Here is a 13,826-nt window from a genome sequence, read left to right as displayed (position 1 = left end):
GACTGAGTTTTGCTCTTGTTGCCCAGGTTGGAGTATAATGGCATGATCTCGGCTCACTGAAACCTCTGCCTCCTGGGTTCAAGCGAGTCTCCTGCCTCAGCCTCTCAAGTAGCTGGGATTACAGGTGCCAGCCACCATGCCTGGCTAATTTTTGTATTTTTAGTAAAGACAGAGTTTCACCATGTTGGCCAGGCTGGTGTTGAATTCCTGTCCTCAGGTGATCCACCTGCCTCAGCCTCCCAAAGTGCTGAGATTACAGGTGTGAGCCACTGTGCCCAGGCCCGATATTTTTTCTGCTCCTGTCTTTCCTCCCACTGCCAAAGTATCCTTTTCACCAAGGCGAGATTCCTTTTCAGTTAAACAAATCTTGCTACTTTTATATTTTTAAAACCTTTATATATAAATATATATATACATACATACATACACACACATCTATACATATACATACATATATACAAACACATATATTTTGAAAATCTGGGGAAAATGACAACCCTTTTTCTTAACATCTAATTTCTTGTGAGTCTGTAGGTTTTATTATTTTTTGGGTATATATATACAAAATAGATTTTTGTACTTTGAGTAATTCTGTTTTCATATATTTTATTTCATTTTGAGAGAAGGTCTCACTCTGTTGCCCAGTCTGGAGTGCAGTGGCGTGAGCTTAGCTCATTGCAACCTCCACCCTCAGGCTCAAGCCATCCTGACCTCTGCCTCTGAGGTAGCAGGGACCACAGGTGGGTGCCACCATGCCTGGTTAATTTTAATTTTTATTTTTTGAGCGAAATCTTGCTCTGCAGCCCAGGCTGGAGTTCAGTGGTGTTCTCGGCTCAGTGCAACCTCTGCCTTCCCAGTTCAAGCAGTTTTCCTGCCTCAGTCTCCATAGTAGCTGGGAATACAGACGAGTGCCACCACACCTGAATAATTTTTTGGTATTTTCAGTAGCGACAGAGTTTCACCTTTTTAGCCAAGATGGTTTCCATTTCCTAACCTCGTGATCTGCCCACCTCAGCCTCCTAAAGTGTTGAAATTACAGGCGTGAGCCACCTCGCCCAGCTTTTTTTGTTTGTTTGTTTCTTTTTGAGACAAATTCTCGGTTGCCCAGGCTGGAGTGCAGTGGCACGATCTCAGATCACTGCGACCTCTGCCTCCCAAGTTCCAGTGATTCTCCTGTTTTAGCCTTTCAGGTAGCTGGGATTATAGTCATGTGCCATCACCCGCGGCTAATTTTTTTTGTATTTTTAGAAGAGACAGTGTTTCACCATTTTGGCCATGCTGGTCTTGAACTCCCGACCTCAGGTGATCTGTCCGCTTCAGTCGCACAGAATTCTGGGATTACAGACACGAGTCACCATACCCAGCCCCACCAATTATTATTAAATATATATTGTTATATTTATCATCACATGATGTGTGTGTATATATATATATTTATTTTTTTTTTTATTTTCGAGATGGAATCTCGCTCTGTCGCCCAGGCTGGAGTGCGGTGGCGCAATCTTGGCTCACTGCAAGCTCCACCTCCCAGGTTCACGCCATTCTTCTGCCTCAGCCTCCTGAGTAGCTGGGACTACAGGCACCCGCCACCACACCGGGCTAATTTTTTTTATTTTTAGTAGAGACGGGGTTTCACCGTGTTAGCCAGGATGGTCTCGATCTCCTGACCTTGTGATCCGCCCGCCTCGGCCTCCCAAAGTGCTGGGATTGCAGGCGTGAGCCACTGCGCCCAGCCCATAATAGTTATTTTTTCTGCTCCTCTCCTTCCTCCCCTCCTCCACCCTCAAGTAGACGCCAGTGTCTATTGTTTTCTTCTTTGTGTTCCAGTAAATATTTTACTTTGATATTTGATTTTGCTAATTGTAAATTTACATGTTGTCATGTTAGTAAACATGGCTAGCTTGTTCTTTGACATCTGCATTGGAAATTGGCTGAATGACAACATGTGTGTCCTTTGCAATTTTTCCCTGTATAAAGAGTGCCATAGTGGCTGCCTCTGTGCACGCCTGCGTTACTACAGATATCTGAAGATTCCTCCAGGTCAGGCAGTTGAAAGGGTGATTGCTTCTTCTAGGATGGGGCATTTCCTGTTTTCTTAGATCTGACAAGATTCCCCCTGCCCGCAACTGCCAAAGTATCCTTTTCCAGCAAGATGAGATTCCTCTTTCGTTAAACAAAACTTGCTACTTTTTATATTTTTAAAAATTTTATATATGTACATACACATCCCCACACACGCACACACATATACATATAAATACATATATACACATATGTATATATTTTGAAAATCTTTTATATTTTGAAAATCTGGGACAAATGACAACCCTTTGTATTCACATCTAGTGTTTTGTGAGTCTCTGTAGGTTTTATTATTTTGTGAACATATATATACACGATTGATTTTTGTACTTTGAGTAATTTTGTTTTCATTTATTTTATTTTATTTTGAGACGGGGTCTCGCTTTGTTGCCCAGGCTTGAGTGCCCTGGCGGGATCGCAGCTCACTGCAACCTCCACCCTCAGGGTCAAGCCATCCTACCTCTTTACCCTTCCAAGTAGCTGGGACCACAGGTGCCTGCCATCACACCTGGCTATTTTTTTTTTTTTTTTTTTTTTTTTTGAGACAGAGTTTCTGTTGCCCAGGCTGGAGTGCAGTGATGCGATCTGGGATCACTGCAACCTGTGCCTCCCAGGATCAAGTGATTCTCCTGCCTCAGCTTCCTGCATAGCTGGGATTACAGACATGTGTCACTGTGCCCAGCCTATCTTTTACTGTGGACGTTGTCATCTTTTAAGATATCAGTTGTGCTCTCTCTCATCTAGATAATGAATGTCACTTGGTGTGTCTATAAAAGTTTCAAACATTTTTATAACAGGAACCCTACATTGATTTTTTATTTGTTTATTTCTGTTATTTTTCACAAACAAGAAATTTATCCTGAGAGTATGTCTTGATAATACTCAAAAAGTGTAATAAAACACATCTGGGGAGACATCATGTGGTGAGAAATCCCTTATTTGGATTTGTCAGAACATTCACTGCATTTAAATCCATGCTTTCCCCTCTCTCCTCTTCTCATTTTCTGTAAAGATAAGAACTCCTCCCATAACCATTTGCTTAAAATGTGTTTTCATTTCAGGGTCTATTAACATTCAGGGACGTGGCCATAGAATTCTCTCAGGAGGAGTGGAAATGCCTGGACCCTGCTCAGAGGACTTTATACAGGGACGTGATGCTGGAGAATTATAGGAACCTGGTCTCCCTGGGTGAGGATAACTTCCCTCCTGGGGATGTGCCCTTGTGGATTTTTGCATTTTCTCTTATTGTCTCTTAGGAGCCCCGTTGTTCCTTGACTAAAATGGAAGCCGTATTGATTTTGAAATGAAAAGCTTCATGATGTAGCATCTGGACTTTCACTGTCCCCTTTGTTTAGATGTTCTGCATTCTTCATGATACCTCAATGTGGGTTCCAGGACTAAAGTAGGCATAAAACCTTATGGCAGCCTGGTCGTGGTGGCTCACACCTGTCATCCCAGTACCTTGGGAGGCCAAGGCATGTGGATCACTATGGGTGAGGAGTTCGAGACCAGCATGGTCAACATGGAGAAACCCCTTCTCTACTAAAAATACAAAAATTAGCTGGGCGTGGTGGCACATACGTGTAATCCCAGCTCCTAGAGAGGCTGAGTAAAGAGAATCACTTGAACCCAGGAGGCCAAGGTTGCAGTGAGCGGAGAACACACTGCTGCACTCCAGCCTGGGTGACAGAGCAAGACTCTGTCTCAAAAAACAAAAACAAAACCTTATGGCAGACTTTAAAGATATCCAGTTTCCTGTTCGCTTCTCCTATGCTTTTGACTCGGTATTCTTGGAAGAGAGCTCGATGTCCACATATTACATATTACAGTGCTCCCTCAGCATTCAGAAGGAGGCAGTAGGTGGAGCAATTTGTGAACTGTTTTCCTAGATCCTTTGGTAATGTCTTCTTTCCTACTGAAACCTAGGGCTGGGACTCTACGAAAGCTCCAGCACTTTATGGTCCTTGCTTTTTATAAGCAGGAGTCTCTTTCTGACCTGTTGTCTCCATGTTGGAGCAAAGGAAAAGCCCTGGACTGTGGAGAGTGAAGTGAAAATAGCAAAAAAAAAATCCAGATGGGTGGGAATGTATTACAGGTGTAAACGCAGGTAAGAGCTCAGATGGGCAGAGTGGGAGTTCCACCTTCAAATAGTGTGTGAGGAAACTCTGCAAGTGGGAGAATTCTGTGGGAAAAGGAAAGTTTAATTTTTCACATCTCTGAATGGACATCTTTCTGAAGGGGGCCAGCCCCTCCACACCTGTGGGTATTTCTCGTCAGGTGGGATGAGAGACTCAGAAAAGAAATAAGACACAGAGACAAAGTTTAGAGAAAGAACAGTGGGCCCATGGGGGTAGCACACTCAGCATGCGAGGGCCTGCATCGGTGCCAGTCTCTTGAGTTCCCTCAGTATTTATTGATCATTACTTTTACTATCTTAGCGAGGGGAGTGTAGCAGGGCAACAGGTGGGGAGAAGGTCAGCAGGGAAACATGTGAGCAAAGGAATCTGTATCATGAATAAGTTCAAGGAAAGGTACTGTGTCTGGATGTTCACGTAGGCTAGATTTATGTTTCTCTTCACCCAAACATCTCAGTGTAGGAAAGAGTAACAGAGCAGTATTGCTGCCAGCATATCTCGCCTCCAGCCATGGGGTGCTTTTCTCCTATCTCAGAAGAGAATGAATGGGAATGGTCAGCTTTACACCGAGGTATTCCATTCCCAGGGACGAGCAGGAGACAGAAGCCTTCCTTTTATCTCAACTGCAAAGAGGCCTCCCTCTTTCACTACTCCTCCTCAGCACAGGCTCATTACAGGTGTCAGGCTGGGGGATATAAGGTCTTTCCTTTTCCACGAGGCCATATCTCAGGCTGTCTCAGTGGGGGGAAACTTGGACAATACCCAGGCTTTCTAGGGCAGAGGTCCCTGTGGCTTTCCGCAGTGCACTGTGTCCCTGGTTAACTGAGAATGGAGAATGGTGATGACTTTTACCAAGCATACTGCCTGCAAACATATTGTTAACAAGGCACACCCTGCACAGCCCTAAATCCATTAAACCTTGATTCAATACAGCACATGTTTCTGTGAGCACAGGGTTGGGGCTAAAGTTACAGGTTAACAGTATCTCAAAGTGAAACAATTTTTCTTAATATAGATCAAAATGGAGTTTCTTATGTCTTCCTTTTCTACATAGACACAGTAACAATCTGATCTCTCTTTTCCCCACACTTTCTTTGCACCCACTTATCTCTCTGCTCTTACTTTCTTTCTTTTCTTTCTTTCTTTCTTTTTTTTATGACAGAGTCTCACTCTGTCACCCAGGCTACAGTGCAGTGATATGATCTTGGCTAACTGCAGCCTCCGCCTCCCGGGCTCAAAGGATTCTTGTTCCCTAGATTCCTGAGTAGCTGGAACTGCAGGCGCACACCACCATGCCCAGCTAATTTTTGTGTTTTTAGTAGAGGGGAGTTTCACCATGTTGGTCAGGCTGGTCTCAAACTCCTCATCTCAAGTGATCCACCTGCCTCGGATTCCCAGAGTGCTGAGATTACAGATGTAAGCCGCCATGCCTAACCATTGTTACTATTTTAAATAGTTTGGTCTTTTAGTTCTTTGTAAACATATAAGTGGTTTAAGCATGATTCCAGTGTGAATATAACAACGTTAGTGTCCATTCCTTTCAGTACGTAGAAGTGAAGTGTGTTGTACAGATATTTGGGCAGAGGTTATTGTTGCAGGTATGTTAAACATCTTAAAGTTATAGCATAATAACAAAACTTAAAATTTCCATAACCTGAACGTGTGCAGTGGCTGACACCTGTAATCCTAGCACTTTCGGAGGCCGAGTTGAGCAGATCACCTGAGGTCAGGATTTCAAAACCAGCCTGGCTGACATGTGAAAACTGCAACTCTACTAAAATTACAAAAGTTAGCCAGGTGCGGTGGTGGGTGGCTGTAATCCCAGCTACTCAGGAGGCTGAGGCAGGATAGTCACTTGAATCCGGGAGGCGGAGGTTGCGGTGAGCTGATAACACACCATCGCACTCCAGCCTGGGAGACAGAAAAAAATAAAAATCCATAACCTGCAAAAACTACTTCTTCTCCACTAGAATTTTTTTATTTATGTCAGAATTATTTCTGTGTATGTTGCATTTCCGTTAACATATATGTACAGTGTTTTTCATGCCTTTTATTTTAAATAATATGAAAAAAGTTTAGTTATGAAGAAAAGGTATACATATGCCAGTTTCTGTATCTGTCCTTTTATTAATTAATTACTTTATGTATTTATGAGATAGAGTTTTGTTCTTGTCACCCAGGCTGAAGTACAATGCTGCGATCTCAGCTCACTCCAAACTCTGCGTCTCGGGTACAACTGATTCTCCTGCCTCAGCCTCCTGAGTAGCTGGGATTACAGGCATGCGCCACCACAGCCATCTAATTTTGTGTTTTAGTAGAGACAGGGTTTCTCCTTGTTGGCCAGGCTGATCTCGAACTCCCAACCTCAGGTTATCTGCCTGACTCATCCTCCCAAAGTGCTGGGATTACAGGAATGAACGACCACACCTAGACTGTTTTTTTATTTACCTTTACTGGAGAACTTTATTTATTTATTTATTTAGTTAGTTAGTTAGTTTTTTGAGATGGAGTCTCACTCTCTTGCCCGGGCTGGAGTGCAGTGGTGTGATCTCAGCTCACTGTAACCTCCACCTTCTGGGTTCAAGCAGTTCTCCTTCCTCAGCCTCTCCAGTAGCTGCGACTACAGGCGTGCACCACTATACCCAGCTAATTTTTGTATTTTTAGTAGAGATGGGGTTTCACCATGTTGGTTTGCCAGGATGGTCTCGATCTCCTGACCTGGTGATCCGCCCGCTTCAGCCTGCCAAAGTGCTGGGTTTACAGGCGTGAGCCACCACACCCTGTCTGGAGAACTTTATATAGGCTTGTGGGTTGGAGTTACTCTTTAGCCTTCTTTCATTTCTTTTTTTTTTCTCTGAGACAGAGTTTTGGTCTGTCACCCCGGCTAAAGTACAGTGGTGTCATCTCCGCTCACTGCAACCTCTACTTCCCAGGTTCAAGCAATTCTCCTGCCTCAGCCTTCCAAGTACCTGGGACTATAGGTGAGTGCCAACATGCCAGGCTAATTTTTTGTATTTTTTTAGTAGAGACGGAGTTTCAGCTTGTTAGCCAGGATGGTCTCAATCTCCTGACCTGGTGATCCTCCCGCCTCAGCCTCCCAAAATGCTGGGATTACTGGCAGGAGCCACCACACTTTGCCTGTCTCAAGGTTTTTAAAACATGTTAGTGCTAGTAGATGGCTTCAAGTATTGCAAGTTTTACAGTACAGACTCTTAACTTCCTTTGTTTAATAAGATTTGTCAGCCCTTGGTGATGTTGATGATGAGACGCTCCTGTTCCTGTCTCTGTCATTTCACTGTCCTGCTAGAAATAGCTTAGACTGGCTGGCCGCGGTGGCTCACCCCTCTAATCCCAGCACTTTGGGAGGCTGCAACAGGTTGATCACTTGAGGTCAGGAGTTAGAGACAAGCCTGGCCAACATGGTGAAACCCCATCTCTACTAAAAATGCAAAAATTAGCTGTGCATGGTGGCGTGCACCTGTAATCCCAGCTACTTGGGAGGTTGAAGCAGGACAATCACTAGAACCCTGGAGGTGGAGGTTGCAGTGAGCCAAGATCATGCCGCTGCACTCCAGACTTGGCAACAGAGTGAAACCCTGGGCTGAGGAGGGAGAATCACTTGAGGTAGGAGAATCATGCCACTACACTGCATCCTGGGTGATAGAGCGTGACTCCATCTCAAAAACAAACAAAAAAGGAAGTAGCTTAAACTGGCAGGCTTAAGAGACAGAAATTTATTTCTAATGAATTTGGGAAGTGGGAAATCCAAGAGCAAGGTGCCAGCCAAATTGATTCCTGGTGAGAGCATTCTTCATGGTTTAGCCCAGCCATCTTCCTGCTGTGTCCTAATATGGTGGAAAGAGGAACAGGCAATGACCTCTTTAATGTCCCTTTATAAATGCACTAGTCCTATTCACGAGTAGTCAACACCCATGACTAAATTCTCTCAAGGTCTGCATCTGCAGGGACATCCTCTTAGAGAATACCACATCTACCAAAGCTTATTTGAGAAGTAGTTATTTATCTTATTTTATTTCTTTGAGACAAAGTCTCATCCTGTCACTGAGGCTGGAGTGCAGTGGCATGATCTCATCTCACTGCAACCTCCGCCTCCTGGGTTCAAATGTTTCCTGCCTCAGATTCCCAAGTAGCTGGGATTACAGGCGTCTTCCTCCATGCCTGGCTGATTTTTTTGTAGTTTTAGTAGAGATGGTGTGTCGCCATGTTGTCCAGGCTGGTCTTCAACTCCTGACTTCATGATTCACCCACCTCAGCCTACCAAAATGCTGGGATTACAGGCATGTGCCACTGCACCCGGCCGCTAGTCAATTCTTGTTCCTGGTAAAGCTGTGTATTTTCTTGACCTCATATATCAGAAGGTAGTGATCTTAACATCTATTTCAGTTCTTACACTGTGTGCTGGTGGTTAAGTACAAGTTTTGGCTTTTTTCTTAAGAGGGAATTGTTTAGAATTCTTCAGTCTGTATAAATCTACTTATTATTTTCTTGCTTGTTTTATCATGGGTTGCAATATTTGATTAATTGATTTTTATGAATTTATATATGAGTTTTCGGTATGTGGTATGCAATATAACGGACACACTCCCCCCATTAATGTCAGAAAGTGCCACAGGGTGCAGTGGCTCACACCTGTAATCCCAGGACTTTCGGAGGCCAAGACATGTGGATCACCTGAGGTCAGGAGTTCGAGACCAGCCTGGCCAACATGGTGAAACCTGATTTCTACTAAAAATACAAAAATTAGCTGGGCATGGTGGCACATGCCTGTAATCCCAGGTGCTCAGGACCTAAGGCAAGAGACTAGCATGAACCCAGGAGGTGGAGGTTGCAGTGAGCCAAGATCGTGCCATCGCATTCCAGCCTGGGTGACAGAGCGAGACTCTATCTCAAAAAAACAAAAATACAAAAAATTTTTTAAAAAGTCACAACATAACTGTTCCACATGGATATAGGTAATTTTGTAACAGTTATTCAGAAAAATATGGTATTAACATTTTCTTTTCTTTTTTTTTTTTTGAGACAGAGTCTCACTCTGTTGTCCAGGGTGGAGCAAAGTGACACAATCTCAACTCACCACAATCTTTGCCTCCCGAGTTCAAGCGATTATCATACCTCAGCCTCCCAAGGAGCTGGGATTACAGGTGCCTGTGACCATACCAGATACTTTTTGTGTCTTTAGTAGAGACGGGGTTTCACCACATTGGCCAGGCTGGTTGAACTCCTGACCTGAGGTGATCCACCTTCCTCAGCCTCCGGAGTTACTGGGATTAGAGTCACAAGCCACCATGCCATGCCTTTTTTTTTTTTTTTTTTTTTTTTTTTTTGAGATGGAGTCTCATTTTGCACCAAGGCTGGAGTGGAGTGGTGCAATCTTAGCTAACTGCAACCTTTGCCTTTTAGCTTAATGCAATACTTGTGACTCAGCCTCTGGAGTAGCTGGGAGAGCTGGGAGTACAGGTGCTGGCCACCACACCTGGCTAATTTTTGTAATCTTCTGTTATCTTGTCAGTGCTGTGATTGTTTGACAATAGAGAATTTCCACTAATTTTGGTTATTCTTACAAGAGCTTGTTGTGGATTATTTACCAATATAGTATATTGTGTGGTTCTTTAGCATTTATTTGTATACCCTAAATACACTGTAAATATGGAGAATATATATTTTTCTCTGATGTGACAGTGATATGTATTTTGCACAGTGTGACACACTTTAGGGTCACAGTGGAAAAACACTCCTTTCTTTAGACTCACACGTGTTTGTGCCCTGTCAGTGTTTTGTCATGATATTGGGAATAGGCTTCCATAGAAATGATTTGAAGCACATGTAATCGCCCTTTATTTATTAAAGAATCTTACTCCATTTGTGTTCCTAAACTTTGAAGCTCATGTTTGGGAAGTTGAAAATAAGTATTGTTTTTTTCTGTGATATTTACGCATTTCAGTATTATATACCATCTGTACTTAATTGGAAACCTATTGGTGTTTAAATTTTGTAGATATCTCTTCCAAATGCATGTTGAAGACGTTGTCATCAACAGGGCAAGGCAATACAGAAGTGATCCACACAGGGACATTGCAAAGACAAGCAAGTCATCACACTGGAGAATTTTGTTTCCATGAAATTGAGAAAGACATTCGTGGCTTCGAGTTTCAGTGGAAAGAAGATGAAACAAATGACCATGCAGCACCCATGACAGAAATCAAAGAGTTGGCTGGTAGTACAGGCCAACATGATCAAAGTCATGCTGGAAACAAGCCTATTAAAGATCAGCTTGGATCAAGCTTTCATTCGCATCTGCCTGAACCGCACATATTTCAGTCTGAGGGGAAAATTGGTAATCAAGTTGAGAAGTCTATCAACAATGCTTCCTCAGTTTCAACATCCCAAAGAATTTCTTGTAGGCCCAAAACCCATATTTCTAATAAGTATGGAAATAATTCCCTCCTTTCTTCATTACTCACACAAAAATGGGAAGTACACATGAGAGAAAAATCTTTTGAATGTATACAGAGCTTCAAATCCTTTAATTGCAGCTCACTCTTAAAAAAACATCAGATAATTCACTTAGAAGAGAAACAATGTAAATGTGATGTATGTGGCAAGGTCTTTAATCAGAAGCGATACCTTGCCTGCCATCGTAGATGTCACACTGGGGAGAAACCTTACAAGTGTAATGAGTGTGGCAAGACCTTTGGTCACAATTCATCCCTCTTCATTCACAAAGCGCTTCATACTGGAGAGAAACCTTATGAATGTGAAGAATGTGACAAAGTTTTCAGTCGCAAATCACACCTTGAAAGACATAAGAGGATTCATACTGGAGAGAAACCATACAAATGTAAGGTTTGTGATGAGGCTTTCACATATAATTCATATCTGGCAAAACATACTATACTTCACACTGGAGAGAAGCCTTACACATGTAATGAATGTGGCAAAGTTTTTAATCGACTGTCAACCCTTGCACGCCATCGTAGACTTCATACTGGAGAGAAACCTTACAAATGTGAAGAGTGTGACAAAGTTTTCAGTCGCAAATCACACCTTGAAAGACATAGGAGGATTCATAGTGGAGAGAAACCTTACAAATGTGAAGAATGTTGCAAAGTTTTCAGTCGCAAATCAAACCTGGAAAGACACAGGAGGATTCATACTGGAGAGAAACCGTACAAATGTAAGGTTTGTGACAAGGCTTTCCAGAGGGATTCACACCTGGCACAACATCAGAGAGTTCATACTGGAGAGAAACCTTACAGGTGTAATGAGTGTGGCAAGACCTTCCGTCAGACATCATCGCTTATAATCCATCGTAGACTTCATACTGGAGAGAAACCTTACAAGTGTAATGAGTGTGGCAAGGCCTTCAGCCAGATGTCATCCCTCGTATACCATCATAGGCTTCATAGTGGAGAGAAACCTTAATAGTGTAATGAGTGTGGCAAGACCTTCCATCACAATTCAACCCTGTAAGTCATAAGGCAATTCATACTGGAGAGAAACCTTACAAGCATAATGAATGTGGCAAGGTTTTTAATCAAAAAGCAACCCTTGCACATCACCATAGACTTCATACTGGAGAGAAACCTTACCAATGGGAGGAATGTGACAAAAGTTTTCAGTCGTAAATCAAACCTTAAAACACATAAGAAAATTCACATTGAAGAGAAACCATACAGAGGTAAGGTTTGTGACAAGGTTTTTGCATATCATGCATATCTGGCAAAACATACTAGAATTCACACTGGAGAGAAACTCATTATAAGTGTAATGAGTGTGGCAAGATCTTTGGTCAAAATTCACACCTTGTAATTCATAGTGGAGAGAAACCTTACAAGCGTAACGAATGTGACATGGTTTTTAATCAACAATCACACCTTGCAAGTCATCATAGACTTCATACTGCAGAGAAATCTTACAAACGTGAACAATGTGACAAAGTTTTCATTCACAAATCCAGCTTCAAATACATAGGAGAATTCATACTGGAGAAAAGCCATACAAATGTAAGGTTTGTGACAAGGCTTTCGGGAGTGATTCACACGTGGCACAACATACTAGAATTCACACTGGAGAGAAACCTTACAAGTGCAGTGAGTGTGGCAAAGCCTTTAGTGGGCAGTCACCACTTATTCACCATCAAGCAATCCATGGTATAGGGAAACTTGACTAATGTAATGATTGCCACAAAGTTTTCAGTAATGCTACAATCATTGCACATCATTGGAGAATCCACAGTGAAGAGAGATCTTACAAGTGTAATAAATGTGGCAAATTTTTCAGACATCGTTCATGCCTTGCATTTCACTGGTGAACTCATGCTGGAGAGAAACCTTATAAATGTCATGATTGAGGCAAGGTCTTCAGTCAAGCTTCATCCTATGCAAAAATAGGAGAATTCATACAGGAGAGAAACCTCACAAGTGTGATGATTGTGGCAAAGCGTTTACTTCACATTCTCACCTCATTAGACATCAGAGAATCCATGCTGGACAGAAATCTTACAAATGTCATCAGTGTGGAAGGGTCTTCAGTCCAAGGTCACTCCTTGCAGACCATCAGACAATTCCTTTTGGAGACAGTTGTTTCGAATGCAGTGAGTATAGCAAACCATCAAGCATTAATTGACATTAGAGTCAAATCAGCCTTGACCTGAGTTTGTTGATTTAACATTGATTTCAAGCATTAATTGCCATTAAACTGTTTATGTTAAGAGGATTGCACTGGGGGCCATGGCTCATGCCTGTAATTCCAGCACTTTGAGAGGCAAAGACAGGTAGGTCACTGGAGCTCACGAGTTTGAGAACAGCCTAGCCAACAGATGGGAGCCACTTTTCCCAGCCTTTATTTTCTTTTTCTTTTCTTTTTTTTGAGATGGAGTCTTGCTCTGTCGCCCAGGTTGGAGTGCAGTGGCACGATCTCGGCTCACTGCAACCTCCTCCTCCCAGGTTCAAGCAATTCTCCTGCCTCAGTCTCCCGAGTAGCTGACACTACAGTTGTGTGCCACCACACCTGGGTAATTTTTTGTGTTCTTAGTAGAGACTGGGTTTCACCGTGTTAGCCAGAATGGTCTCTATCTTCTGACTTTATGATCCACCCGACTCCACCTCCCAAAGTGCTGAGATTACAGGCGTGAGCCACTGTGCCTGGCCTGTTTTTTGTTTCTTTAACAAAAAGTTATAGGGACTTCTATGAGTATTGTACTGAATCTAAATCACAATTGGGTATATAATCATTGAGCGATATTCGTTTTTCCAATCAGTATGGGATTTATATCTATTTATACATGTTTTTAATCATTTTGATCAATGTTTATAGATTTCAAGGTACAAACCTCACTTTTTATGTTTATTCCTAAATATTTCTTACTTTAAGTTCTTTAGCAAATGGAATTGGTTTTGAATTTTCTTTTAAAATTATTTATTGTTAATGTATGGAAATTCAACTAATTTTTGGTGCTGTTATTCTATTCTGCAAATAAACTGAATGTGTTTATTAGTTCCAGTTGCATTTTGGTTGACTCTTTGTGATTTTCTTCACAGAAGGTCATGTCATCTACAAACAAATAAAATTTGACTTCTTTCTTTCTGA

The 13,826-nt window shown here is 42.3% G+C and overlaps 1 protein-coding gene and 1 pseudogene across 2 annotated transcripts in view; both read left to right on the top strand.

Annotated features, from left to right (window-relative positions):
- Nucleotides 1-13,826, top strand: part of LOC100976491 (zinc finger protein 468) — a 19,179-nt gene extending 5,353 nt beyond the window's left edge. Inside the window, exons 3-5 of one of the 2 annotated variants that reach the window (XM_034944554.3) lie at nucleotides 3,144-3,270; nucleotides 7,081-7,198; nucleotides 10,234-13,826. In XM_034944554.3, coding sequence (XP_034800445.1) covers nucleotides 3,144-3,270; nucleotides 7,081-7,198; nucleotides 10,234-10,357 — 369 coding nt within the window. In that variant the 3' untranslated portion in view covers nucleotides 10,358-13,826. The remainder of the gene's footprint in view (nucleotides 1-3,143; nucleotides 3,271-7,080; nucleotides 7,199-10,233) is intronic. The other variant, XM_034944552.3, reaches the window with a different exon arrangement.
- Nucleotides 11,751-12,549, top strand: LOC117976913 (zinc finger protein 860-like; annotated as a pseudogene).

The sequence above is a fragment of the Pan paniscus genome, chromosome 20 (assembly GCF_029289425.2).
Source record: "Pan paniscus chromosome 20, NHGRI_mPanPan1-v2.0_pri, whole genome shotgun sequence".
In the NCBI taxonomy this organism is placed as follows: domain Eukaryota; kingdom Metazoa; phylum Chordata; class Mammalia; order Primates; family Hominidae; genus Pan; species Pan paniscus.
Note: the sequence above shows the minus strand (reverse complement) of the source record. Positions and strands in the feature narration are given on the sequence as shown.